Source organism: Fundulus heteroclitus, chromosome 5 (assembly GCF_011125445.2).
Source record: "Fundulus heteroclitus isolate FHET01 chromosome 5, MU-UCD_Fhet_4.1, whole genome shotgun sequence".
Taxonomy (NCBI): Eukaryota; Metazoa; Chordata; class Actinopteri; order Cyprinodontiformes; family Fundulidae; genus Fundulus; species Fundulus heteroclitus.
The window spans coordinates 29,782,944-29,808,763 of NC_046365.1; the positions used below are offsets into that span (position 1 = coordinate 29,782,944).

General features: G+C 39.0%; 2 protein-coding genes across 3 annotated transcripts in view; one reads left to right on the forward strand and one right to left on the reverse strand.

Annotated features, from left to right (window-relative positions):
• The window catches only part of ncf4 (neutrophil cytosolic factor 4), a 48,855-nt gene extending 42,171 nt beyond the window's left edge, over window positions 1-6,684 (reverse strand). Inside the window, exons 1-3 of the mRNA XM_012849502.3 lie at window positions 6,474-6,684; window positions 6,139-6,223; window positions 4,805-4,964 (exon numbers count right to left, since the gene is read on the reverse strand). Of these exons, the coding sequence (XP_012704956.2) occupies window positions 4,805-4,964; window positions 6,139-6,223; window positions 6,474-6,505 (277 nt within the window). The 5' untranslated portion in view covers window positions 6,506-6,684. The remainder of the gene's footprint in view (window positions 1-4,804; window positions 4,965-6,138; window positions 6,224-6,473) is intronic.
• Window positions 1-25,820, forward strand: part of pvalb7 (parvalbumin 7) — a 55,512-nt gene that overhangs the window by 28,227 nt on the left and 1,465 nt on the right. The window contains exons 1-4 of one of the 2 annotated variants that reach the window (XM_012849505.3): window positions 19,750-19,887; window positions 23,246-23,314; window positions 23,455-23,584; window positions 23,727-23,836. In XM_012849505.3, the coding sequence (XP_012704959.1) occupies window positions 23,254-23,314; window positions 23,455-23,584; window positions 23,727-23,836 (301 nt within the window). In that variant the 5' untranslated portion in view covers window positions 19,750-19,887; window positions 23,246-23,253. Of the gene's footprint in view, window positions 1-19,749; window positions 19,888-23,245; window positions 23,315-23,454; window positions 23,585-23,726; window positions 23,837-25,820 lie in introns of those variants that run through there. The other variant, XM_036137375.1, reaches the window with a different exon arrangement.

Here is a 25,820-nt window from a genome sequence, read left to right on the forward strand (position 1 = left end):
TTAGCACGTACAGGTGGCCTGCCATCTCTAAGTTCTTAGCACTCATCAAGCTTTAGGCTCCATCCGAATATCCTTAATAATAGCTCCTAGCTCCTGTTCCTTGGCCTTTCATGGGGTAAATAGTAAGAACCCTATGGTGGGGAGGACTGCTGTGCTAAAATCGGACTGCCTTTAACTCCGACATCATTAAATGACAGAAACGCACATGGATCATGCGAGTTAAATCCAGAGTTAAATCCACTACAAAGTGTGCACTCTTCTCTCTGGACATTTTTGTTGATTTTCGTGAGGGGGTTGTGCTGATACGTCAGGTCACGCAAAGCATTGTGGGATACCTCAAGGCTTCTTAGCGCCAGTAAGGGACGTTGTGAGGTTACTTGGCAAAACTAGCTGCAGGAAGGAGCATACAAGCTCCTTTTCCTACCTCCTTCCTTACAGACAGCACTATTCAGACAGCACTTATGGCGACCGCTGACGCACTTCTGCTTTGGCTAAAGAGTCGTGGCTCTATAAGGGCATTCGGATTGAGCCTTACTCTGCAAACCTTGAAGGTCCCATGCATTTTATAGCTGTCCTTGCAGCAACTGTTCAAAAACCACCTGCATGAAGCAGCAGGAAAAACATTTAAGGACTGCTTAGCACTTCGGATGGAAGACTTGCGCATCTAGCCAGCAGTCCATTAATTGCAGACCGCCATCATATCACATGTCTTACTGTATGAAAAGTCAAGCTTTTCAGCAAATGTGATGCCTAGATGATATCAAAACCCTTATAGGGAGAAATAAATGGAGGGAGCTTTTTATTTTGAAATGAAGAAAAATGCAGCTTCAGCAGAGAGGGTACTTTTCTCATCTGAGGCAAAAGGGCAGGGGCTTTAAAACTACTAGAGGTCGCTCCGTGCACGTGCCTAGCTGACTGGGTTTAACGGCAGTAAGTCTTTTATTAAAGGTTCTTTTAGTAAAAATCTTATTTACAGCTAATGTATTGTATAATGTATGATGTAACTGTTATACTTCTCTGTGTAGACTGACCAAGAGCACAAATGTATTAAACAGAGCTGATGGCTGTAGCTGCTTTTAAAATTTTAGTTCAGATCACGTTTTTGGTCAGGAAGGACTTTAACCAGCTGCTTTTATAAAATCTGTTTGTCTCTAAATGCATGAAGCATAATGAATTTAAGAGTAAAGGTTAGGGGATAGCAAGGCTGTAATAATGCAGCAAACTAGTTCATAGCATTTCCTCTTTGTTCAGTGTGCTGCAGAGCTCTGAGAGGGAAAAATCACTGCAGGCAATGTGAAACCAGAAATTAATGCGGCCATGCAGATTATACTTCTTCTTTTCTTCTCCGAACAAACAGTAAAAGTTACCACTGCTAATGGAATGAATGTTTTAATTAAATTGTAAAGCACGATCGCTGTTTTTGAGACAAGACAAAGACAAATACATGCAGTCAAAGTTATGCTTCAGTAAGATATAAAGTAAAAAAAATAAAATTATTGAAACAACTCAAAGTAACACAAAATCAGATACATAATGATGCTAGTTGTGTGTTGAGATCATTTTGTTCTTGCACTTCTGGTTTGGGAGTTCTTGCTGCTTGAGTCCTGCTTTGGGAAAATGTTTTTGATGTTTGGCGTCTGAGAAATATGCAGTGGGTGTGTTGCAGAGGGAGAAACCTATGAGGACTTCCTAAGAGTGCACTTTCTTGCTAAGTATAAAATGTATGGAGCAGAAATAACTTTGTTCATGGTCTTGCCACTTTAAATAATAAATAAACATATTCCTCTCTTTTTGTAGGGTTTCACTGGTGCAGACTTGCTTGTATTCCCGTGTGAAGTTTTGTCTTACTAGTTTCTGTCCATATTCACAAGTGGTAAAATTAGTAAATGTATTCACCTTTGATAATATTATTGCAAAAAGTTTGTAACGTTATGTTCTATGCGATGCATATTAGGCAATTGCATAGATAATGGCTAATAATGATAATACAGTAATTATTAATGTGTCCATTTAGGCTGAAATCATGGAAGTGGTTGGCAAACAAGGCCAGAATAAAAGTAGAGTCAAAGGTTTAAAAGTGAGCGCAAACACCACACTGTGAAGGCCTACCAGCTTCATCGAGCGTTATTTTGGCCACTGGAAGTCTCCTTTTTATGGCGGATCGATGTCAGACTTCTGTTTATTCAAGTAATTTAACCCTCCAACCACCTTGGATTTTCACTTTTCAGCAGAAATTACATCTTTGTTGATGACTTATGCCAGGCATACACTGCACAATATTTTCGATTGTTGTTCTCAGATACAGCTCAAATTGTACGACGAAACCGCAGGTTTTTAAAAGTTCGCTGCTCACGATATCTGTTCTTACACTGTGCGGCCCGACGCTCTGATGTGACCTGACTGCTCACACTGTACGTTCAAAAACCACACGCCGGACTCAGCCCCGTAGAGAGATGGCGCTACTCAGACTCAACTACCCGGAAGCCAAATGTCAACAGTAGAAGAAGAAAAAAGTGGAAGTGTCGATGCTCACTGTTATAAATTAGGCACACTGGAACGACAAACTCGCTGCTTTGGCAATTCTACGAGTTGCTCCTCCGTAGTTTGACTCCATTTCACACGCACCGCCATCATGCTTCTCTCCACTCCTATGTTTTCGTTTGAGACGACGAAGAAGAATCTACTTGTTTTGCGCGTGCTCAGTGCGCGAGGTCGGGGGAAATCGGCTTGTAGACTGTCGTAACTCTGCTTCAACAGCAGGAGGCGCTCACGATCGCTCACAATCATCACGAGAGCCGACTGAATTTCAAACATGTTTGATTTTCATCCGACCGTCCGATTCTTGATCGGGAGGTGGTCGTGAAAGGAATCGCCCCTCGTTATCCCCCATATACTACACAATACAGGACGCTCGATCAAGCTGAAACTCGACCTGATCCAAAAAAATTCTCGCACGACTGAAGAATCGGCCCGAAAAGGGCAAAAACTCGTACAGTGTATGCCCGGCTTGAGGCGCCGCTGGTACTGGCCAATGCAGGCCAGCCCTTTTGGTCCTCGCCAATCAATGGTGACTGTCATCCAATTTCATGTTTTGCTGCTACCTGGAAGAACGCCGTCATATGACACCTGCGTTTGTTGTCATTCCCACGCTTCAACGCTGACATAATTGTATAAACCTTTGCCACAATAAAGGCTCCCACATACTTGTGCGGAGATGAGTTCGCAAACATCTGCGTGGAGTCTACACAGGCGGGTACGCGCAGAGCTCTAGTGTGTGACACCTTGCGTACATGTACTCAGTCTCACACACTCGGTGGCAAGAAGTCATCACATCGAACTGTTTAATATGTGTCACCGATCTTCAGCTGCTCCAAGCAGGCTGTTGCAAGGACGCCTGGCATCACAGTCCGTCTCCGTGCATAAGAAACGGCTCTGGGTGCTCAACTAGCTGATGAGACATTTTACCATACCTTCCCCCGCTTCATCCCGCTGGCAGAAAGTGTTGGAAGTGTAGGAATTTTTCACAAGAAATGTAGGCAATAGGTCCACGAAGGGTAAACGTCCATGAAAAGCCAGCACTGCGAACAGCACGCCTGAGTATGTGGGAGCCTTTAGCGGTCGCACAGGGTCAAAGGGTGGAAGGAGGCGGGAGACACTCAACTCATGCACAATAACCCACATAAAAAAATCACATGGAAAGGGAGCCCAGATGTCAGCCCAGATGTCAGCCCAGCTGGGCTTGGGACATAAATAACCTAGATACGCACACATAAACAAGCACACATGACTGAAACTGTCAGTCATAGCACTGACTCAAGGTCTTCTGACAGACAGGTTTCACACGTATATGCAAATAAGCAGGTAAATGTGTTCAAAAACACCATTTACACAGCTTGTCAGACAGCGTAGTGCCCTGATCACAGCATAGTTTTGACAACTGACAGCGTAACGGCCCGTTATGCTGAAGTGAGCTGGTGAGAACCCTGGATAGGATGTGTTGCAGGTGCTTGCATGGAGATGTATCTGGCAGGATTGGGCTCATCATAAGCCTGCAGGTGATTCTGCAGGAAACATCGTTTGGCCTAGAAAATCTTCTGAATAGAGCTTATCAACCAGACCAGAGGTTTGTTATTGAACGGCTTAGCTTAAACTAATTTCTGCTGCTCTTTGACAATGAAATACGTCCAATCCAGTCAGTCCTGGTCCTGCTTCTCAAACATCTCTTTTCTCACACTTTTTTTCTGAAATCCTTGCAGGGGTGCTCTCATGGCTCAGAAGGTTTTCTGCAGCCAAACGGAATACAAGTAACTTGTATTCTGGAGAAATTAAATTGAAAAATGGTCCAATGAAGAGAGAAAAAAACAAATAAGATAATTACAAATGGTTGTACTCAAAAGAAACTCTGAGCTGTTGCCTTTTGTGGTGTCACCAGCGGCCTGTCTGTGCACAACTGAGTTTATGGGCTGTTGATATTGATTAAATGGTTCACTAAAAATGGGGAAATTAATCAAAAACTGACCACACATTGTTGTTCTGTGTGTGACATATTTAAAGGGAGTTATTAATTGTATCGAAAAGTCAGGCTAAAACTTTCAAGCTTAAGATTTATTTAAACCATTTTTTATGAGGAACCTGTCTGACTTTGAGATCTTCATACAAAACAAAGTTCATTTCTTGCACAGTTTATGGAAGATTAGTCTGACTTGAAAGGGTTTAATTATAGAAGATGACAGACAGGTATTTGAACAATGTGAAATCTGACATCCTGATGAATTGTGTCTGTGCGCCACTATGCTGCTCTCACCTGGAAGAGGGGGCAGAACGCAGGTGTTGGGACCAGGTCTGTCCGGGTCCTGAGGAGAGTACTTGTTCTCCAGGGATTGATGAAGGTTGAAAAATTCTCTGTACCTCCGATAGATCAGATATTTACTGCCTCCCTTTGTCTTCACCTCAACCACAAACCTCTAGTCAAGAAACAGAAAAAAAATACACCTGTTACTCCAGCATTGAAACTACTTCAATATTTTCAAGAAGGACCACATGGAGACCTGGTCCAAGAATGTATGAGGATTTAACTGAAATTAATTTCTGGGTTTCTGTTTCAACGTTTAATTCCCACAATAATTGTAGTAAACCTTCCCAGAAGCCGAGAAGAAAGACTTAAACCATTTATAAATGATCAGGAGCTCATAACTTTTTAGCCATGACAATGTACATAACATAGTTGATGGTTAATAATACGGCTATTGACAATATGCTTTTCTACATCAAATATTAAAAAAACTGAGAAGAGACCCACCATGGTGTGTTTAAAATTGCCTCCACATAAATTAATATATTTTAAGTATTAAAATAAATAACTCATATTTGAAACTATTATTTTCCTTTAATATTAAGACTTTTGAAAAAGATTGCAAAAATAATTTATTTTTTTCAGTGGTTTTAATGGATGTTTTTGGACCCTCAACTTTCTCACATTGAAATCGGACATGGACAAAACTGTACATTTAGGGCCATAATGACACATTTTAAGCCAAATTAAGAATATATTGCATTTATTGTATGTGTGATGTTATTTCATGAAACAAGTTTACACATAAAATGCAATTTGTTTGAAGAAATTTGATTGTATAATTATATTTAACATCAGTGGACATGCAATGTACCCTAAATTATAGAATCACCCAGAGTCCGTTATTTCCTCCTTGATACTAAATTAAAAAGTAAATTCAAGATCACTCTAAGGGACTGTGGATGTTTCTTTCAGCTGCTGACAGTTTTGCATAGTGAATAAACATGAAATCTAAAAATATATATATATATTGTTTGTGTGAAACCTTTTCAAACTAAGAACTTTTTTTTTTTTTTAAAGTGTTTTTCTTGCTGGTTTATTTAGAATGAGTAACACTAGGCAGGACATCAGAAAAGATTATAATGGCTTGAAAATATGGCTGTTAACTTCACATTCACGTTCTCCTCTATGATTAATTTGTGTCCTCTTGGGCCCCAGGGGGACCTCTAAAGCCACAAAGTCTGCTTATACCTTGGTCTGGCTGGCCCTGAGCAAATGCACCACTGATAGACACAAAAGATGTGCACAAATTTAGCGGTGAAAGGTTTGTGTTTATTGAGACTTACAAAGTAGTCAATGAAGCCTTTTTTCTCTTCGATATCAGCAACTGTTGCACTGATGGGGATGTTGCCTGGGAGCTGGTCAAAGTCACTGAAAAAAGGGGAAAAGACATTTTCATTTTAACGTTCTGCCGTTCTTGTTACATTGGCCAATACTATTTTTTTTTAATAAAAAAGTTAAGTTTTTCGCCTCCAGAAAATCACCACTCGCCGAAAACCGACGCAAACATTGCGTCGCTGCGCAGAAGATCCGTGCGTAGCGCGTTAGAATTGAGCTGAAGTGTAAAACAGAGAGCTTTCACTTTAACTACCAGTTTATGCTCCCATTTCTGGTCACTCACCTCTCGTCCCTTAACTGCTGCGGCAGCGACATGTTTTGCGCAGTTTTGTCTCTTCTTGGCACAGGAAGAAAATGTAGACTTTTATCCGGAGGGAGGGAAAAAAAGCCTGTTTGAAGAGTTGCAGATGAAGAAATGGCTCATGCACCGCGAGCCGAGAGACGCTTGCAGTATCTGAATAGTTAAAGAGGCGCAACAGTGCGGAAACGGGCAACACTCCGGAAGCAGGAGTTCCCAAAAAAAAAAAAAAAAAGGTTAAATCAGACGAGCGTTCATTTGGCGCTGCAGATGCTCCACCTGGCTGGAAGGTCGGTGTAATGTCACCAGTCAGTTACAGCAAGGATGGGAACACAGACGCATCTCAATAAACTGGACTGTCATCAAACAGTTTATTTCATACGCTAAATCAATTTAAAAGGTTAAAGTTGGTGTTGATTTAGTCAAGGAAGGGGAATATCCTGCACGTTTAATTCTGTTAATTTGGGTTATTGTGATTTACAGCTAATGAAACCCCAAGATCAGCTTACCAGCAAATGTATTTATTACACGAGAACAATAAAAACACATTTTTAATTCAGATGTGTTTTGATCTGATCGGCATGGCCAACGCAATCATAGAGAAGACTAGACATTTTCCAGTTGATTCCCTCCATATTGAGGATAAACCACAAAAAAGGCATTGCTTAAGAAGCTGGCTGTTTGCAGAGAGCTGGATCAAACTGAGTTAATGGAAAGTTAAGTGGAAGGAGAAAACTGTAAAGCAAAGTCTGTTCAAGTTCAGTTTGGGGGATAATTCATGTCATGGCAGAGGTGTCATATGCGGGCGAAAGTTAGGACCATTCCAAGAGGCCCCTAAAAAGAAAATTGTGTTTATACATATGAGTCTTTGGGATGATTAAGATTTTTTTATCATAGGGCCCAAAATTTGTGACGGCACCCCTGTGTCATGGACTACTGCGGCTTCAGGAGCCACCACAAACAGAGCTATCCAGGATACAAGGCAAGCGTATATATCCTGCCACTCCTGAACCAGAGACAGTGTCAGAAGCATCTTACCTGGACTGAGGAGAAGAAGAACTGGACAATTGCCCAGACGTTGAAACTCCTCTTTTTAAATGACTATAAGTTTTGCATTTTATTGGGAAATTAGGGTTTCAGAGTCTAGAGGAAGAGTAGAGAGGGAATTAATCCAAGTTCTGGTTTCAAGAGCCATCGCAGACAGATAATCAAGAACACAAATAACTACTGGTGGGTCCCACGTTTAGAGCCGCTCCTGAACAAGAGACAGCGTCAGAAGCTTGCTAACGAAAAAGAGCTGGACTGTTGCTGCTCATTGTTCCAAAAGTCCTCTTTTCAGATGTATTGTCCCAGAGTCTGAAGAAAAAGTGGAGAGGCAGAGAATCCAAGCGGGAATGTCCACAGTCAGTGAAGATTTAGGGTGGCAGCTCATCTGCTGGGGTTGGTCCACTGTCCTTTAGTAAATCGTGCTCCAACAATAGATAATTCAATTCAATTTATTTATACAGCACCGATTCACAACAAACGTCATCTAAAGGCAACTTTCAAAAAATACAAAAGAAAGAAATCAGTTCAGTCAACTTTATCTCTTCCAAGCAATAAACTCTAATTGCTCTTAGCTATCAAACACTGGAGTAAAGTTCAGTTTAATATTGAAATTGGCTAAAACATTTTCTATGTCAGGAAACCCAGTTGAATGCACTAAGCCAGTGACTTGCAGCCTTCCCTGCTCCTGGAGGAGCATGTAAAGACAGAAGGCAGTCGCTTGCATGGTGCCGTCGACATTTTTTAGCAATCCCTCATATTAAGCATGCATGTAGCTACCAATTACCGAGGTTTTTGATAAAACAGACCGTACACACGCAAAAAAAAGATATTTGGAACCAAAATACAGAAATTTGAATATTTATCAGTGATTGCAATAATATCAAGGTGTGTGAAAACCAAGAATAAGCAACGAATGTGGCCTGATTATGTTTTTCCTGCCTCTTAAGTGAGCTACAGATCACAAAGTTAGTCAGAAAGTCACCTAATAAAGGAAAATCATCCTTTGTGGGAAACATGGTGGTGGTAGTATCATTGTTCCAAATCCAATCAAGTCATTTGCTAAATAGAAGAGTCTACATATGTTTTAAAACATGAACCACAACCTCTGGTACATGCAGGTCAAATTCACCAGTGGTGTCAAAAGTACACACATTTGTTACTTAAGTAGAAGTATAGATACTGCAGTTTAAAAACACTCTGGTAAAAGTTGAAGTATCAACTTGACCTCTTTACTCAAGTAAAAGTGAAAAAGTATGTGCTCCAAAAACTACTTAAAGTATAAAAGTATAAAGTAACCTTTAAAAAAAATGCCACTATATGAATTGAAAGCTTAATTTGGCACAAATTTGACAAATAGCTAACCAATGAGTGTCTGCGTTATATGACTCATCCAATTACACTAGTTCTCACTAGGTGTGGATGGCGCCAATGATCTGCATTGGATGGCGCACATTACGTGAAATAAATATTTATAAATATTAAACTGAAGCCAAGAGTAACGAGTAACGTTTGTTTTAAAAATGTAAGGAATAGAAAGTACAGATACTTGTGTGAAAATGTAATGAGTAGAAGTCAGAAGTAGGAAGAAAAATAAGTAATGGAGTAAAGCATAGATACCTAAAAAGTGTACTTAAGTACAGTAACGAAGTATTTCTACTTCGTTACTTGACACCTCTGCAGATCACACACTGTTGGGATTCCCAAACTCTCATATTTAAAAGTTGCACTTAGCCTGTAGTTGTTATCTGAGAAAAATCCTTTCCACCAAACTCTTTGAAAAAGTTCCTGCAACCCAGAACAGTTCCAAAGCGAGAGGAGATCCAGCACCATGTAACACTTGAACCAGTTCTGATCAAACATGCAGATATCTTAGGCATCCTGCTTTCTGATAACGAGTTATTCTCTGCAAAATCCAGAATTAAAAATGCACAGTTGTTGTCCAACCCAGAACCTAAATAGCTTTAACTCAAATAAGTTGTCGTTTTAAAGAAAAGCAGTCAAACTAAGACATACATTTTAGTCCTTAACAAAAACAATCTTGTATGTTTCTGCAACAAATGCAAAATTCAGTAAGTGCCTGACGTTACAACTGTTGTGTATATAAAGACCATAACATGGCTGGCATGTCCAAAGTGGCTTAAATAACAATAAAATTAATATATCTACTTCCATTTTGGCACCTCTCCATTCAATGTCAGTATTTACCTCGCGACCTTGCAAGACATTTCCCTTCTGTTTTCTTGTCTGAGGGGAAACATGCACACTTTATGAATCCATCATTTGAATCTGGATTGATTCAGTGTTCACCTTTACTTGTTTTCCACTGTTGACACAAGAAAAAACACAAGACAGCCTGTCATCGCTGAGATTTAAACACTAGATGTCAGCAAAGTGTCCCAAGTGCTGACGTTAGGTGTGTTTAGTAGAGGAGTGATTTGACATCAGATCTAAAATCATTACTGATTGTAGTTTCTCATCAGATCTAGTCTTCTTGATCTGGTACAATGACATCGGCTCTGCTAAAGGCCTCAGAGGTGGACTTTCTCCAGCCTATCTAAGCTTCTGTGCTGCATAACGTCAGGGCTTCACCACTGACAGCTTGTCTGAGCTGAAAGCAAAAGGGATTGCAGCTGAAAGGACCCGCTGCAGGTGTTTTAACCGGCTCACTTTCGGTTCCTGTTTCAACATGACATTCTAGTTTATTAAAGTCTTTACATTTGTTTGAGAGTCGTGTCTGTGAGTCCTGTCAGTGTGAGGGACTAATCATTTATCACCTGCAACAAAAAAGTGATTGTGAGAGGGGGAGAAAAACTACATACATGTACATATCTGTTTGACTGAAATTAGCTGCCAGTGCCTGCGGACGTCAAAAAAAGAAAAGAAAAGACAAAAACAGTAAATGCAATCAAGTGCACTGGTGCATGGAAGCTTGTGAGTGTGAGTGCAACGCATGTTGACTCCATATCTATTTCCACGTCGCCTGAGATGGATCCTTTGAAATGTCGGTCATATATCAAGCCATCGCCAGCCATGAATTGCAGAAACATTTTTTGAGTTTGTATTTATCTTCAAGGTCAGGCCAGCTGCTGAGGTCTGTTGTGCTTCTGGTATTGTGCGCATGTGTGTGCCTATATGGGTGTGTGAGGTATGTGTGCGTGTGTGTTTAAAAAATGTCCGCTGGTGAAATCTAATAAGTAATTAATTTGACGTACACACGCACACACACAGACACAGAGACAGACACCAAACACATATTCAGAAATAGAAGAAGTTAGCCTGACAGTAAGTCTCAACAAACACACGGCTTGTGTTGGCCATGTTTACCGCTGGTTTCCATGGGAGCGCTGTCAGAGCAGCAGAAAGAGGAAGAGCGGGAGCTGAGCACTTCTGGAAACCCTGACGGTCGCTACTGTGTGCATTAAACCTGTTGGTTGAGTCAAAAAAAAGGTCCTTCAACCACAGTCTGATATATAAGATATTAGAAAACATGGAGACCAAGTATAAATTAACTATAAATGTAGAAAAAGGTCTTTCACAACTTATTTAACTCTTAAGTTGGCATAAAGTGACGTGTTTTTCTTTAAAATTAGGGGCCTTGTGGTGGCATGGATGACAAACTACAAACCCCTGTCTCATATTAATATACATTGTTACAGAAATGAGCCACATTGTCCAGAAAGCTTGCTTAAAACATTTACAGTTTTAGATAAAAAGAAGCTGATGTAGCAATACACCTCATCAAAAGATAAGGTATAAAGAAATACGTGAGCCCTAACACATGTAGTTTTGTTTTTGGTTTTATTTTTGCCTTTTTTGGCACACGTAATTATGTTCAGGTCATCAAAGTAAACTATGAGCAAATGGCTTTTTTTTATATATATATGATTTTTTTTTTTTTTGGCAATTTCATATGATTATATAGCTCCTGCCAGCAGTGCAGACTGCTGTGCTGAAATTGTAATATGAAGCAAAATACAGTATGTGCATGCTTGCTGTCTGTAATCAGATGAAAAATTAACATTTGTCAAAGTAATGGAGTTCCGGGAAGCAGTAACAACAACACCAAATATATCACTGTTTGGTTTAAAAGTGTTTACACCACTGATGATTGTGCCATGAAATAGCTCCATAAAGACACATACATTTACATTCATAACAGTGTAAGAAATCCTGAAGACCTAATTAGCAGATTATATTCTGAATATAACTATATATGTGCAACAACTGGTGAAGGCAAGCCTAGTTTATTTGTATAGTGAAAAAAATTATATGCAAGGAAAATCCAATGTGCTGTACAGGAAACTAGAATGAAAGTCTTTTTAATTATATATAAAAAAAATAAACCTTTTTTAAAGAGTACCAGAAAACCTAAGCATCACAAATAAAAAAAACATTAACTTGTCATTTCAAAACAAGGGATTTATTTAACCTTTATGGGAAAGCTGTATTAAGTAGCAATGTTTCTGTTCTGTTTTAAAGGAGCAGTTTCAACCGAGATTCCAGAACTGAGGAGCTTGTTTAGTCTTTAAAAATCTCTGATGACTTAAGGGATCTACCTGGCTCATACTTGACCAGTAACTCTGGAAAACAGAAAATTTTTTAAAATTCCTGTTTTGATGAGGAAGGGGCCGAATGGTGCAGCAGGACTGGTGTGACATGGTCTTTTTATTGTTGTTGTTTGGTTTATGTTTCAAATCTGGATGCCGCATTCTGAATGAGTTACATGAGGTTGATTGTTTTACAGAAATCTGTAAATACAGCATCTGACGTCCTGAAGACTAAAACCAAGCACCAGTTTTTCCATGTTCTGTTTTAACAGGAAATCTACAATTCTGGCCACATTTTAAAGATAGCAATAGGCTGAATCGTTAGCAGACTATGTCTGTGCAAATTCCCAGTTATCTGCGTCATCGCAGCAGCAAACAGGCATTAAATCGGAGGCAACCGGACTTTTGTTCAGTTCTTTCTGAGGGCACCAACAGCCTGTTGATCAAGTGCGACCCACCAGAATTGACAAAGACCCCTGTTAGCAGACTATGTAGATGCTAAAAGTCAAGTCTCAGTCCATAACTACACTTTTGTTTGATGTATGCTATTTATTAAACCTAGAGGAAACTCTGACCCATCCACTAATCGATGCTACAAACACACCAACTGAGCAAATATTATGTTTGGCATGTGCTGACAAAGAAATATAAAGTTATGTGTCTTTAGCCAATGGTATGGTAAAAGATGTTGCTATAATCTATTATTCAAACTAGAAACAACACATACGCTTTAAACAAAAAGGGCTTGAGAATGGAGCCTTGGGGAATCCCACATGTGATTGCTCATTTTTGTGATTATGAAAAGCCACCAAGTAGTCTCAGTTTGCCAAGTAAGATCTGAACCAATGTTCTCCACAAACAGACAATCCAACTTCCTCCTCCAGCCAATCAGCATTATGCTATGATAAACTGTGTCAAATGCAGCGCTGAGATGGAGTGAAACCAAGACAGTGTGTTCATGCATCGCCGTAAACACCTATTTAATTCAAGAACTTTACCACTGCAGTCTCAGGGCTGTGATAGGGTCAGAATTGACAAAAAAAAAAAAAAACTTCTAGTAAAAGTAAAGATTTTTTAAGTAGGTGAGAGAACAATTAATTTACACGTACTACACCATGTAACAAATGTAATTACTTGTTAATGAAAAGAAAACTAACAAAACTGAGGGATAACATCTCTATTCAGAACAGAAGGACTAGTAAATTAAATTAGCTGAAGGGAAACATGCACAAAACATGCTTTATTAAAGTATAAATCATGTTTTCCTTTGACATTAATCCTTCCAAACATGGTCCCTCTCCAAAAAAAAAAAAAATAAATAAAAAAAATAAACAAGTGGGTACATTGTCTTTAGAATATGGAGTATTTTGATATGAATATCATTTTTTCAAAAGGTCCAAAGCTGGTGGAAAACCATAAATTATTAGGTGATGCACTCACTTAATTTTAATTGGGAGACACTGGCGGTAATTATGCCAGGCAGACGGACAACAGACTGCATTTTAAATAAATTAATTCATACATCTGATTATCAGTTTACACCCTCAATGTGCTCTTGACACAGAGAAGATGCTGCTAGAAACAGGAATTAATCAGCATCACTAACTAGATTTTAATACACCATGTGTACCGTTTGATGTCTTGTTATTTAACAAGCTGCCTGTGTAACTGGTCTAACTCTGAAAAACTTGGCGCATTCCTTAAAAAATATCCACGTCTCCCACATGCTCACCCACACAAATACAGTCACATTAGGACTAAATATATGTTCCTAATTTCATGAGCTGCATTTTTTTTTTTAATGTGAAGCTTCCTTCTCCCACTCTTTGGAGTATTTTTATCTGAACTCAACTCTGGAGGTTGTGAGCAGTCAGCTGGATGCAAACTAAGATTTCAAGGCTTTGTAATAAATAAATTTGCCCATTTTAAAATCAACCAGCCTAGTGAATAAAATAATTTGTGCAAGATTTACAGTAGGTCCGTATGATGAGTGATAGATGACATGGAGCCCCAAACTGAATGAGCAGAAGCTGCTGGCTCAGACAATTATCCATGAGGGATGGTTACTTCTAACCTGACCCTATCCAGATGTATTTCGTTCCGCCTAGCTCCACTCATCCGTCTGGGACCTCTCCATAGGAATTGCCTTTATTGAAGGCTGGGCCTTATCAAAAATCCTTGCATATGATTGGATAAGCTACTTGTCTGTCATCTTTATCGACGTGCTATTTCAACCACTCACACCGAAGCTAACCCGTGACGCTGTGAGAGCGACACAGGAAAAAACAAAACTTTCTTTTTTATGTGTTTGCGGCTCTAGTGGCACGCGTTTTATTGACAGTGAGCTGACAGGAAGAGGGGGAAAGACAGGCGTCAAAGCGCCGCGGGTCGAAGTTGATCCCGGGCCGACCTCGTCAAGGACTAAAGGCCTCCTAATATAGGTTGTGCTAACCGCTCCGCCGCGGGCGCGCACCGGAAAACAAATCTTGGCAAATCCGTTCGAGAGAATGGCGAAAACATGGTTTCCACCAACAAAAGCCTTCAGAGCCGTTCTCTGATGTTCTTTTAATGAAACAATATTAGGTAGATTGGACAACATGGAAGAAATAGCAGCATCAATGTTAACGCTTGCTTCCTCAAAGCGAGCCGCCATTGCTTTTTTTCACGGTCGCTTCTCCACTACATCACGTCTATGACACTCCAGCCCTGCGTCCTGATTGGCTGGACAATAAAATTGGTCGGAGAAATCACTCTCTATGGGAGAGGTCCCAGATGGATGTGAGTGAAGCTAGGTGGAGCGAAATCAATCTGGCTAGAGTCAGGTTACATCACTTCAACAAGAAGCCGTCATCATCATCGTCGTCCTCATCAACATCATCATCATGATTTATTTCACTGTGGATAAAGTACACTTTTCAATGTGTTTTCTTTTATTCTTGTTTAGGATGCACATTTCCCATCAGGCTGTGTTCATCTCTTGGACACACAGATGTTGTCAATTAACTTACAAAGCCACGACATCGTCCATCTTTCTAATCTCAGTGTGAGCAAATGTTAAATGGCCATTACTCGTATAGCACTTTATCAAGTCTGATGACCCCAAAGCTCTTCACACTGCACTCAGTCACTGACACATTCACACGTTGATGGTGCCCTGCCCTACGGCAGACTGACAGAAGTGAGGCTGCCAGACAATCGGCGCCACCGGGCCCTCCGACCGCCGACAGCAGGCAAAGCAAATTAAGGACATGACGACTGAGACGGTGGGAGCAGGGGTTTTTAACCGGCAACCCACTGGATCATTTTGCCATGTAACAAACAGAAATAATTGTGGTCATCTTCACTGACCTAAAGCAGTAAATCGTCAGTCTGATTTATTTCAGACATTTCATTAAAAAAAAAAGATTGGCCGTTTCTGAGGACTGTGGAAGCTTTTCATCTTTTTCATGTCAGACATCTGAGGAGCTTCAGGTTTTCCATGAATGGTGAATGTGGGCCATCAAAATATATGTTACGCTACCCGTTGCAACTATTTACACTCCTGCGAATGATGTTTAAAACGTTTATCAAAAAACAACAGATTATTACTGTAAAATACCCTCACATTAAAAGTCTTTGAACAAACAATACATGGCTGCATATTTATGAAAGAAAACAACTGTGTTAACCAACTATTGTTTCTTTTTTACAAAATGTCTGGTGCCAAAATTATTAGCACCCATAAAAAGTCACACAGAAAAGAAACACAATAGAGGAACTGTTTAAACGTATACAAGGACATGACGACTAAGACGGTGGGAGCAGGGGTTTGAACCGGCAACCCACTGGATCATTTTGCCATGTATCAAACAGAAATAATTTTGGTCGTCTTCACTGACCTAAAGCAGTAAATCTTTAGTCTCATTTAATTTCAGACATCTAATAAAAAAAAAAAGATTAGACGTGTTTTTTTTTATTATGCGAACATAAATATCTGATTTTAGCTTTGTGTGGCAACAACATCACAATAAACCTTCCCAGATAAATTTAGCAGCTTATATTGGTAAAAAATAAATAGAGATAAGATTACTCTGAAATGATGTGTAATTCTTGTGTAGATTTTACTGTAGGAGCACAGGTCTAATAATCTAATTCTCTTCACATCTGCGAGCACAGACACCAGCGGGTTCCCCTACGTTTATTTTTAGGGCTGATATCTGCTAATCTTTGGGTATAAGTGGACAAGGGATACCCCTCTAATATTGCTAAGACAGTCACGCACACACACACACACACACACACACACACACACACACACACACACACACACACAGCTTTGGCCAGTGGCTGCTCCTGCCATGACCTAATGCGCCACCTGTTGCTGAATAGCACGTTGGTCATTAAAAACACATTTAATTCCTTTCAGCCACTCTCTCTTCTGTCTGTCACTCTTCCTCTCACTTTCTCTCTAATTTTAGTTTGATCTGTTGGTCACACTAAAAGTTTTATCCCTGTCTGCTGTACACTACGCACTCATAGCTCACAATTACTTTTCACTGTCACTTCAACTTTTAGGGCTATTTTCATTGTTTGTTGTTTTTTTTTTTTTCAGGTTTTCACTATAATTGTTAGCTTTACCATCTTTGGTCTCTAAACCCTTGGTTTAGTTCTTTTCATCGGCTGCACCCTTTTATTAACACGGCCCCATACATTCGGCTCTATGGACCTCGCTCTGTCTTCTCGTCTTGATCCTTTCTCCCCCGCAACAAAACCTTCCAGCATGTTGTCGTCGCTGCCTTCCCCCTCCCCTTCACATGTTCTTACAATGCTGGAAAGTGCTGAGGAGGGGTAATTCGATAGACGGGAAACTTAAGAGAGTCTTGGGACAAGAGGCTGGCAGGACTGAGGGTCAGTGCAGGACATTCATTATGTGTACAGTTGGGACAGGGCTGTTTTTCCAAGCTGGTCTTTTTTTTTTTTTTATGAAAAGAAGGGTTTCATCATTTCTTGCCAATTTTATCCAACAAGTCGTTCCTAAACACGAGCAACATATGTTTTTGCTCCTTTTTTCAACTTTTAACAACCACAAACTAATATTTTTTACTGGGTTTTTCATTGATGTGTACCACAGCAGTTATACTGCCCCAAACGTTGTTCATGTTGTGTATGTGCGATGGGGATCTTCCAGAGCACCTTTCTTCCACATATTTACAGTTTCTCCTGCACTATTTGTAGGAAATACGAAACAAGACCTATTACGGATTTCTTTCAACAACGCCGTTCTTCTTCACATTTGGGGAGTAGATTACTACTAGTTGTCCTGTCGACTGATCCTGTTATTAAGTACATACATTTAGGCTCTTTTTTCCACTCAGGCGACATCTTGCGGCGGCTGATTACACTGCAGTTATTTAGGAGTATCAGAGTAAGAGGGACTGAATTCAAATGCCTGGCAGATTTATTCAGACGTTTATTTGTAAAACATTTTTAAAGACATGTATCCTTTTCCTTCCACTTTTATTTATTTAATTTCAATTTATTTCAGTTTTATTTATATGGCACTCGTCAAAACGTGCAGAATAAGGAAACATGGCAATTCAGGAAGGCAGATGTGTGTTGATCTTCATAATTCAGGAAATGGCTAAAAGAAAATAACTTCCTGAACTGATCGGCTTATATCTACAGTCAGAGCAATGTTTACAAAATCTAAAACAAATAGAGCTGAAACAAACTAGTTCAGATCAGGATCAAAGTCAGTGATTACAATGAACTGAAATTTACAAATTAAAGTAGAACAGGAGAAGGTTGGGGAGAGTTATAGAAAATATACTGAAGCAACCATTAATAAATACGACTGAAGTGTTGACTGACATGGATGAGGAGACATATGAGTGAAAAGTATCTGCTGAAAGAGAGAGAGATGTAGAAACACACAAATATACATTTATTACTGTAGAAACAATAATATACAGTAATAAGTTAAGAAAATATTGCCAAGCCAGAATAAAGTTTGATTTGCATGTTCCTAATGAAGCAGAGTGAAAAAAAAGAGTCTTTGACAACACAGAATTGAAGTATGGATGTAAATCCTGAGCTGAAATAAATGCAGAGCGCTTACTTGTTTAAAACCAAAAGAAAAGCTACTATGAGGCAGGCCAAGGTGGATCTGAGGCAACGTCATCTTGGTTTCTTGTAAATGTTGGGACAGGATTAGGAAACACGGGGCTGTTGCTCAAACTAAACTGCCGGTTTTGAAATAAAGCCATTCAACCCTGGAAATATCTGTGATTTCCTGCATTTCATGACAACCAAGACAAAGACCTTCCTGATAACTTATCAGTCCTTCGCAGAAAGATGTTTTCTTCTTGCTCAGTAGGTTTACAGTCATGATTAAAAAAACACACCCGCTGTCAATGTCTTTGTTATCTATTTAAGGTTTTTGCAGTGTTTGTTTATTCACTCCATTTGGGCTTTGCCAATAGGTTTGAATTCTTGGAATTGGATTTAAATAGCTTTCAACCATACTAAAAATTGGCTTAAACAGTGATGCGGAAAGTATTTGTCTCCTTGCAGATTTGTTTTTGCTTGTTTTTGCTTTTAAGTCACATTTAAATGTTTCTGATCGTCACAAAATTGAATACCAGACAAAAATAACCCAAGCCTTATGTGATACAGTTAACAAATTCCTTGTTTAATCATAAGTAACATATAATTCCTCACGCTATTTGGACAGGTTCACAATACTAGCCGTTGTTTACTGCAAAACCTGTAGAATCAAGATATCACACAAACATAACCTGTCTGACAACAAGCAGCGGGCAAAAAGACCTCAAAGAGCAACACGTCAAACCCCAAAACTAAAGAAAACATGAGAAACAAAGACGTCTTTTAGTGTCAAAAGGATTAAAAAGCAATTTCTAAAGGCTTTGGGACTTCAATGGACTAGAGTAAAGCTGATTGTCCACAAACAGACAAAACCCTCCAAATTTATTTAAAGAACAAAACAACGATTCATCCAGCAGATCGCAAACAGCTCAGAACGTCTAAGTTAAAGTAGCAATTGTTTGATGGTGGTTGTTGGGCATCATAGGCAGACATTAGGGTTAGGGGGCCGCTACTGTTTCACATTACCCTTTATAAGGAAAGCATCATTTGAAAACTATAAACATTTGTTGGATGATCTAAAAGATTTTAATACGACAAAAAGCAAATACAAAAGTTACTTAATCACAACGCATTAGAACCACAGAGGGTGTGCTTTCTTTTCGTAATGACTGTAGACATACCGGGATGAATCCAAGTCAAAGTTAGCACTTGATACTGAGCCTACATCCCTCAGCAAATAGCAACGCACCAACAAGTTTTCCTTTAATTTAAAACGTCTTGTAACCTAACCAGCATCCCATTTAAAAGGAAATTTTATTCTCCTTTTAAGGTTGTATCAAAAGGACTCAGTAGGCATAAATGACAGCAAATAAGAGCAAAAAAGGGGCTTTTGTGTTACATATAGTCCTTGGTGGAGATGAGGTCCCAGGGAAGTAAGATAAAGAGGTATTATTAATAGGCCAACAGTGTTTGCGTCATGTCTTGACAAACCCCTCTTCTGAAAATAGAGAGCTGGGGATGAGCCTGGTGCCCAGGGGGTAGAAGGGACAAGTGTGCATGGGTCCAGAGGCAGCTATAAAAGTCTTATTGTGTCCTCCGCCCCTCCACTTCTTCACCCTACCCTCCATCTCCAGACCTTCTGTCTTCTCCCGTCTCCCTCCATCATCCTTTCCTCTTGCTGTCTTTTCCTTTCCTTTGCAGCTATCCATCAGTTCATTCAGGTAAGACTCATCATACATTAAACGCAGCAGCACAGAGCAAGCGTTTGACAGCAAAAAGGGGCAAAATAAAAGTCAGAGATTGGTAAAATACAGCACCGGGTTCTAGGCCAACACGAACAAGACATGAAACGACGATGATCAATGGTAGCAATCAGGGATACTGCAGCTGGCGGAAACGGCGTATCACAATGAAAGCGGTGCCACAAATCCGCTGTTATCGTTGCTGCTTTAAAACAGGCGAGGTGTGTAAAATATGGAGCATATCAAATTTTTTTATTTTTTTTTTACTGCCAGTAAATGTAGATTTAAGTGAAAGACGCAAAAATGGAAGAAGAAAAAAAAGAAGCAAAAATGGAAGCAGGGATCCATGATGACAACATCACAGCTTCATTATTCTTCAGTACAGAGGAAAAATAAGTAGTTTTTTTTTTCAGCTGCTTTGAACTGTCTTAGTTAGGATTGTTGATGCCAGAGTGTTCAGTTCAGACCTTATATAGTGCATTACATCAGTTTCACTGTATCTCAGTTTTTCTGCAAACACGAGCCTGACATTAAAGGTGTTTTTTTTCAGGTAAAAGTGTTTCTCCAGTACCAAATGTCTGTATGAAGGCTGTGAGTGCTGTAATTGAAGCCATAGTCCTTGTCTGTGCATACCATCATAACAAAATCTAAACATTTCTGATCCTCAGGTAGGTTTTATTTTGGTTCAGAGGTTACCTGTGCAAGGTGCTTCTTCACAGAGCCATCGCTTTCAGTACAGCCAATCCTGAATGTTTTTTTTTTGTTGTTTTTTTACTGTAGATGTGATTTCAATTTGGATGCTCTGCCCTCTTTAAGAAAATATACATTTAGCTTAAGGCTCCGGTTTGAACCAGATTCACAATCAGAAAAGTTAATTGAAGCTGATATATTTGCAATGTTCACCTCAAATTAAATGTTTTAGAATCAGGATCGATGTTCTTCAGACAAACACCGTTTCTTTATAAGGACCAGAACAGGTTTTTTTTCTTTACAGTGAAAATGTGGGCTGGGACTATAAGGGGCAGAATTACTGTATTGTTTATTGCAGGAAAAGTTGTTGGGCAAATTCTGAGCTTCAGTGAGGGGGAAGGGGTGTTTTGACTTGTTCATTCAAGTTAAAGCTAAGGGTATTTGCAGTAAATTTATAAATAAAAACATATACATTGTTCACCAAATGAAAAAAAAAAACTGAAAACGAAAGGAGACAAAACCTTTTCTTCAGCGGCCCCCAGACTCAGGAAGTCTCTTCCTTTGGATCTGAGCAAAGTAAACGCCTCGGTTTCTCTCGACAACCCTTTAAAATCCATGCCATTAAATCTGATTTTTCATTAATCTCTCCTGTTATTGTTCTGCTTTTCATTGTTGCTATGGATCCTTGTCATTTCTGCACCTTGAAAGCAGCTATATTAATGAAGTTGTATCCCCCTATCAGCCTTTAACACAAAGACTGTGGGTTTGCGGGTGAGCTGCTGTCTATTTCTTGCCTAATATTGGATTTCAGCTGCTTGAAGGTTCAGGGCCTTCACTGCTAAATGTTTTAGATGGCTGGCAGGACAAAAACACCAGGCAGGCCCATTTTGGACCCTTTAACTATGAAGTAATGATTTTGCTATTCATGCATAATGTGGGTTAAAATCCCTTTAAAGACACCAGGTCAACTGGCCTTTTCCTACTGGGCCAAGTTAAAACATTTTCCCAATAGAAATTCCCATTTAAAATAATCACAGTGCAGTTTGGCTTTTCCAAAGAGTAGGCAGCAGAAACTGTGCATCTCGTTTAGGATCGTTTTCTGTAGTTTGCACAGTTAAGATTTAACTTTAATTTGTGAAAGCATACATTGTTTTCTAGGACACGTTTAGCAATGCTAAATACCGTACATTTAACCTCAATGTTTGATTTTAAAAATCTATTCATGTACGCAGTTAAATCCTATATAAATTACTCCTATTCACAGTTTCTGCAGAGCAATATCTTGCAAAAGTGGTCAGCTTCTCCCCTTGTGAGCATTTTGAATGCTTAATATGCCCGGTTTTGCCTTGGACTTAGTCGTTGTCCAAGGCATCATACTTCATATTGTTTTTCTACCACTTCTATGCACTGTCAGCATGTTAATGCTCTGACATATAAAATCCAGTTATATTCTTATAAAACTTAAATACTTTCCGATTTCAGTTAGTTTGTGGATATTTTCAAACAAAAGATTGAAATGGTCTGTTGTTCTTAATCACATTTTTCTCGGTTTTCCAACTTTTTTTTAAGTCGCTGACCACATTACATGTCCTGCTGTCTGGGATTTTTTTCATTCTGCTATGTTTACCTTTACACACACTGACAGGACATGAAGATCCAGAACCGCCTGACAGGCTGGTAGCGACGGTAAAAGGTCACGCCAGGTGAAATTAGTTGAAACTTTCTCTCTGAACTGCCAGGCCTACAGCAACTTTCTATATAGAAGACATTATCTAACAAATCAAAAAAAGGATTAGATCTCACGACACGTCCGAATGTACAAATAGAAGCCCGCTAATTGGCTTTTGGTGCCAGAAGTCAGAAATATGATAGGTGTCAAGAAAGTTGAGGACAAGTAAACAGGGCAGGGGAGAAAGAGGATGGCAGTGAATTCATGTGCTTTTTCTGTCACTCTGTCATTCGGTCGGGGGGGGGGGGGGGGGGGGGGGTAGTTTGTTGGACTCAAGACAGTGCAGCTTGCCGGGGGATTGCTGACATGTGCCCACCTGGGATTGCTGTGGGTGTCAGGGCCAAATATCTTCCCCACGACCCCAGAGTGAGGGAGAAAGCAGACAGAAACATGTGGCCGATATCCGAGGACTTGAGGATTCTGTTCACAGAGACAAACCAGAAGAAAAAAAATAATCAACATTAACCTTTCTTGCTTAAAACTGATCAAGAAATGAGAACTCCCTCTGATCACTTCTGACACCTAGCGGTAGATGAATGTTACTGCAGCGGGATGGCTATGTGGGTTATCTGTTTTGTCTTTTCACGTTTATGTTCTCAAAAAGTCAAAAAATGAAGAAAGGCATGTGTTCAATACAACATGCCTCACTTTTGTTCTTAAAGACATGACTATCACCTTCTTTCTTTGGCACTTAAAACTAAAAACATGCAAAGTTTAAGAAAGTTTTCAAAATAATCTTCACATTTCTTCTGAAGCAGCCTAAATGATACCCTCTGTAATGCTTTACCTCTGTCTCTGTAATGCTTTTCTTTCTTCTGTAATTTTTATTTATGTATATTTTTGAATTGTTTTGTTACTGAAAAGTGCTATAGAAATAAACTTGCCTAACTTAAATGTCTCTTCATCTCTTCTCTCTAGCTGGCAGAATGGTAATGACAGATCTTCTAAAGCCTGAGGAGATCAAGAAAGCTCTTGATTCCTTTGCAGGTTTGCAACTATTTTTTTCTGTTTAGATAACTGTGGTAAAAAAAAGAATGCAATAATAAAAACTTTACAAACAGACACAACCAATCTAGACACATTTTGTGACGCAAAAAGAAATCTTGCTCTGCCTTCAACTTTTCCAGCGGAAACCTTTGACCCCAAGAAGTTCTTTGAGATGGTGGGAATGAAGGCCATGTCAGCTGAAAATGTCAAGAAGGTCTTCCAGGTTCTGGATGTGGATGGTAGCGGATTCATAGAGGAAGAGGAACTCAAGTAAGATGCAAACACACAAAAAGCGGTTCTAAACTGAGTCACACACACACACACACACACACACACACAGACGGATTGCATGTTTACTGGTGCTACACACTTTTAGTGTGATCTTTGTTTGCAATAACTTCTGCTTTCTCAGGTTTGTACTGAAGGGATTTGCAAAGGATGGTAGGGATCTGACGGATGCCGAAACAAAAGCATTCCTCACAGCCGCGGACAAAGATGGCGATGGCAAAATCGGCATTGACGGTGAGATGAAAGAGACCTAATGCAAACATAAGACTTTATTACTGGAGAAGAAGGCGCAGAAGGATGAGGGATGGTATTTTAGAAAAAAATTGAGTTCTTCATAGCACAAGACAAAAGTTGTTTTTTTCCATAGATTTGAAGTGCCTATTGTGCTCTGATTTATACCAACAAAATGTAGATGCTGCTAATTATAGGATCCTAAAATTTCATAAAGCAGTTTATTGCCATCTTAAGTAATTCTTTTTTTTGGAATAAAAATCTAAAATTATGACTACACACAGCTGCACACACACATTCAAAATAAGCAGAAACATAAATACTACTACTACTACTACTATTACTATTTAATAGCCTATCCAATAACCAGTGCAATAATCCTGTTAAATAAGAGACTTCAGCTGTTATAGTTATCTCACTACCTCTCTGTTGTTCTTTACCTGGTACCACTTTAATGTACAACGTCAATCCATATGTATATGAGTCACCTTGAATCTCTGCTTTATTTCTTTTTTACTTTTATTTTTTTCGATCCACTGTATATATGTGGACACACTGTATATACCTTATGCACCTTTTCCTCCTTTTGGTACCTTCTTTTGATTATTGAGCTGATGTGACAAGTGAATTTCTCCACTGTGAGATCAATAAAGTCTATCTTATCCTATTTTATCTTACTAATAATAATGTCATCAAAAAGATTTGCTTATATATAATATTTAAGAAGAATGAACCGACATAGGTAGATATCAATTCCTGTTTTAGTTAAAACACACACCAGAGACAGCAGCTCTTCAGACGACGAGCTGTGATCATGGGTTCTTATCTAGTTGTGTATTTTGGTAAAATTGGTGTTTTAGGCCAAAACTTGACAGAATAAAATATGTGAAACATCAAGTCTTATCATGCTCATAAAGCATGTACAGTCATACTCAATTAAGAAATTGAAAAGTTAATTTATTTCAGATAATCAACTAAGTGAAACATATCAGAATAATTACACACAGACTGATATTTTCAGTCTTTGTTTCTGTTATTTATGACAAATAATGAAAACATGCCATTTTGGATTAGAATATTACATCAGAATGAGAAATGTGGATTTATTGAAAGTGTTTTAAATAGCTGCCAATATCAAAAAAAAAATTTAATATGATCTAGCATTTTGCGAAATGTTCCTGCATTGGAAATAAGCCTAAAGTATGTAAAAGGGCACTGCTGCATGAGGAGTGTGTTATGTAATTTTGCTGTGATGTCACCATCTTGTTCTCTTCTTTTTATATTTAAGCCTTTGCAGACTGCCTAATTTAAATACTTTGAGTACTAAAATACTAAAATTATATGGATTGTTAAATTAAATTTAATAATCTCTACTTTATTTAGCTTCTTATTGACAGCAAAAACATAAATAATCATATTGTTTGTATTGTTAATAAATGATAAAACTGGGAGGTAAGGGCTTAATGATTGATCTAACCACCTGCGGATGAACGTCCATTGCTCTATATATTCTCTAATAGAGCCCCTTGGTGGTCAAATGATTATCTGTTAAATTAGTCAGAAAATAGTTTCAACTACATTGGTATGTCAACAACTCCAAGTATTCAGCATGCTGAGGTGAGTGAATGTTCAGCAGAGCAAACAAAGCATCTGCATAGCGGAGCATGAGATTAGACAATATTATTATGGGTCAGTAGTAAGATATTTAGGTTGCAAATTTAGCAGGAATTGTGTCTATGTGCAATATATAATTTCTATATAGCAATGTACATGCCCCATCATGTTTTTTACTCATTTAAAAAATCTGTGGCAGCCTAGCTTATCTGAAGAACAAATTATAGCTGAAGCTAGAGTCTTATCTTTGCGCATCAATGAAGCACAAGGCAAAAAGAACAATATGTAACAGGAGTATAAAAATGAAAGCTTTAAATTCTCCAGCAAATTGTTAAAAAAAAAAAAAAACACAGTCAGTCCATTCATTGTTTCT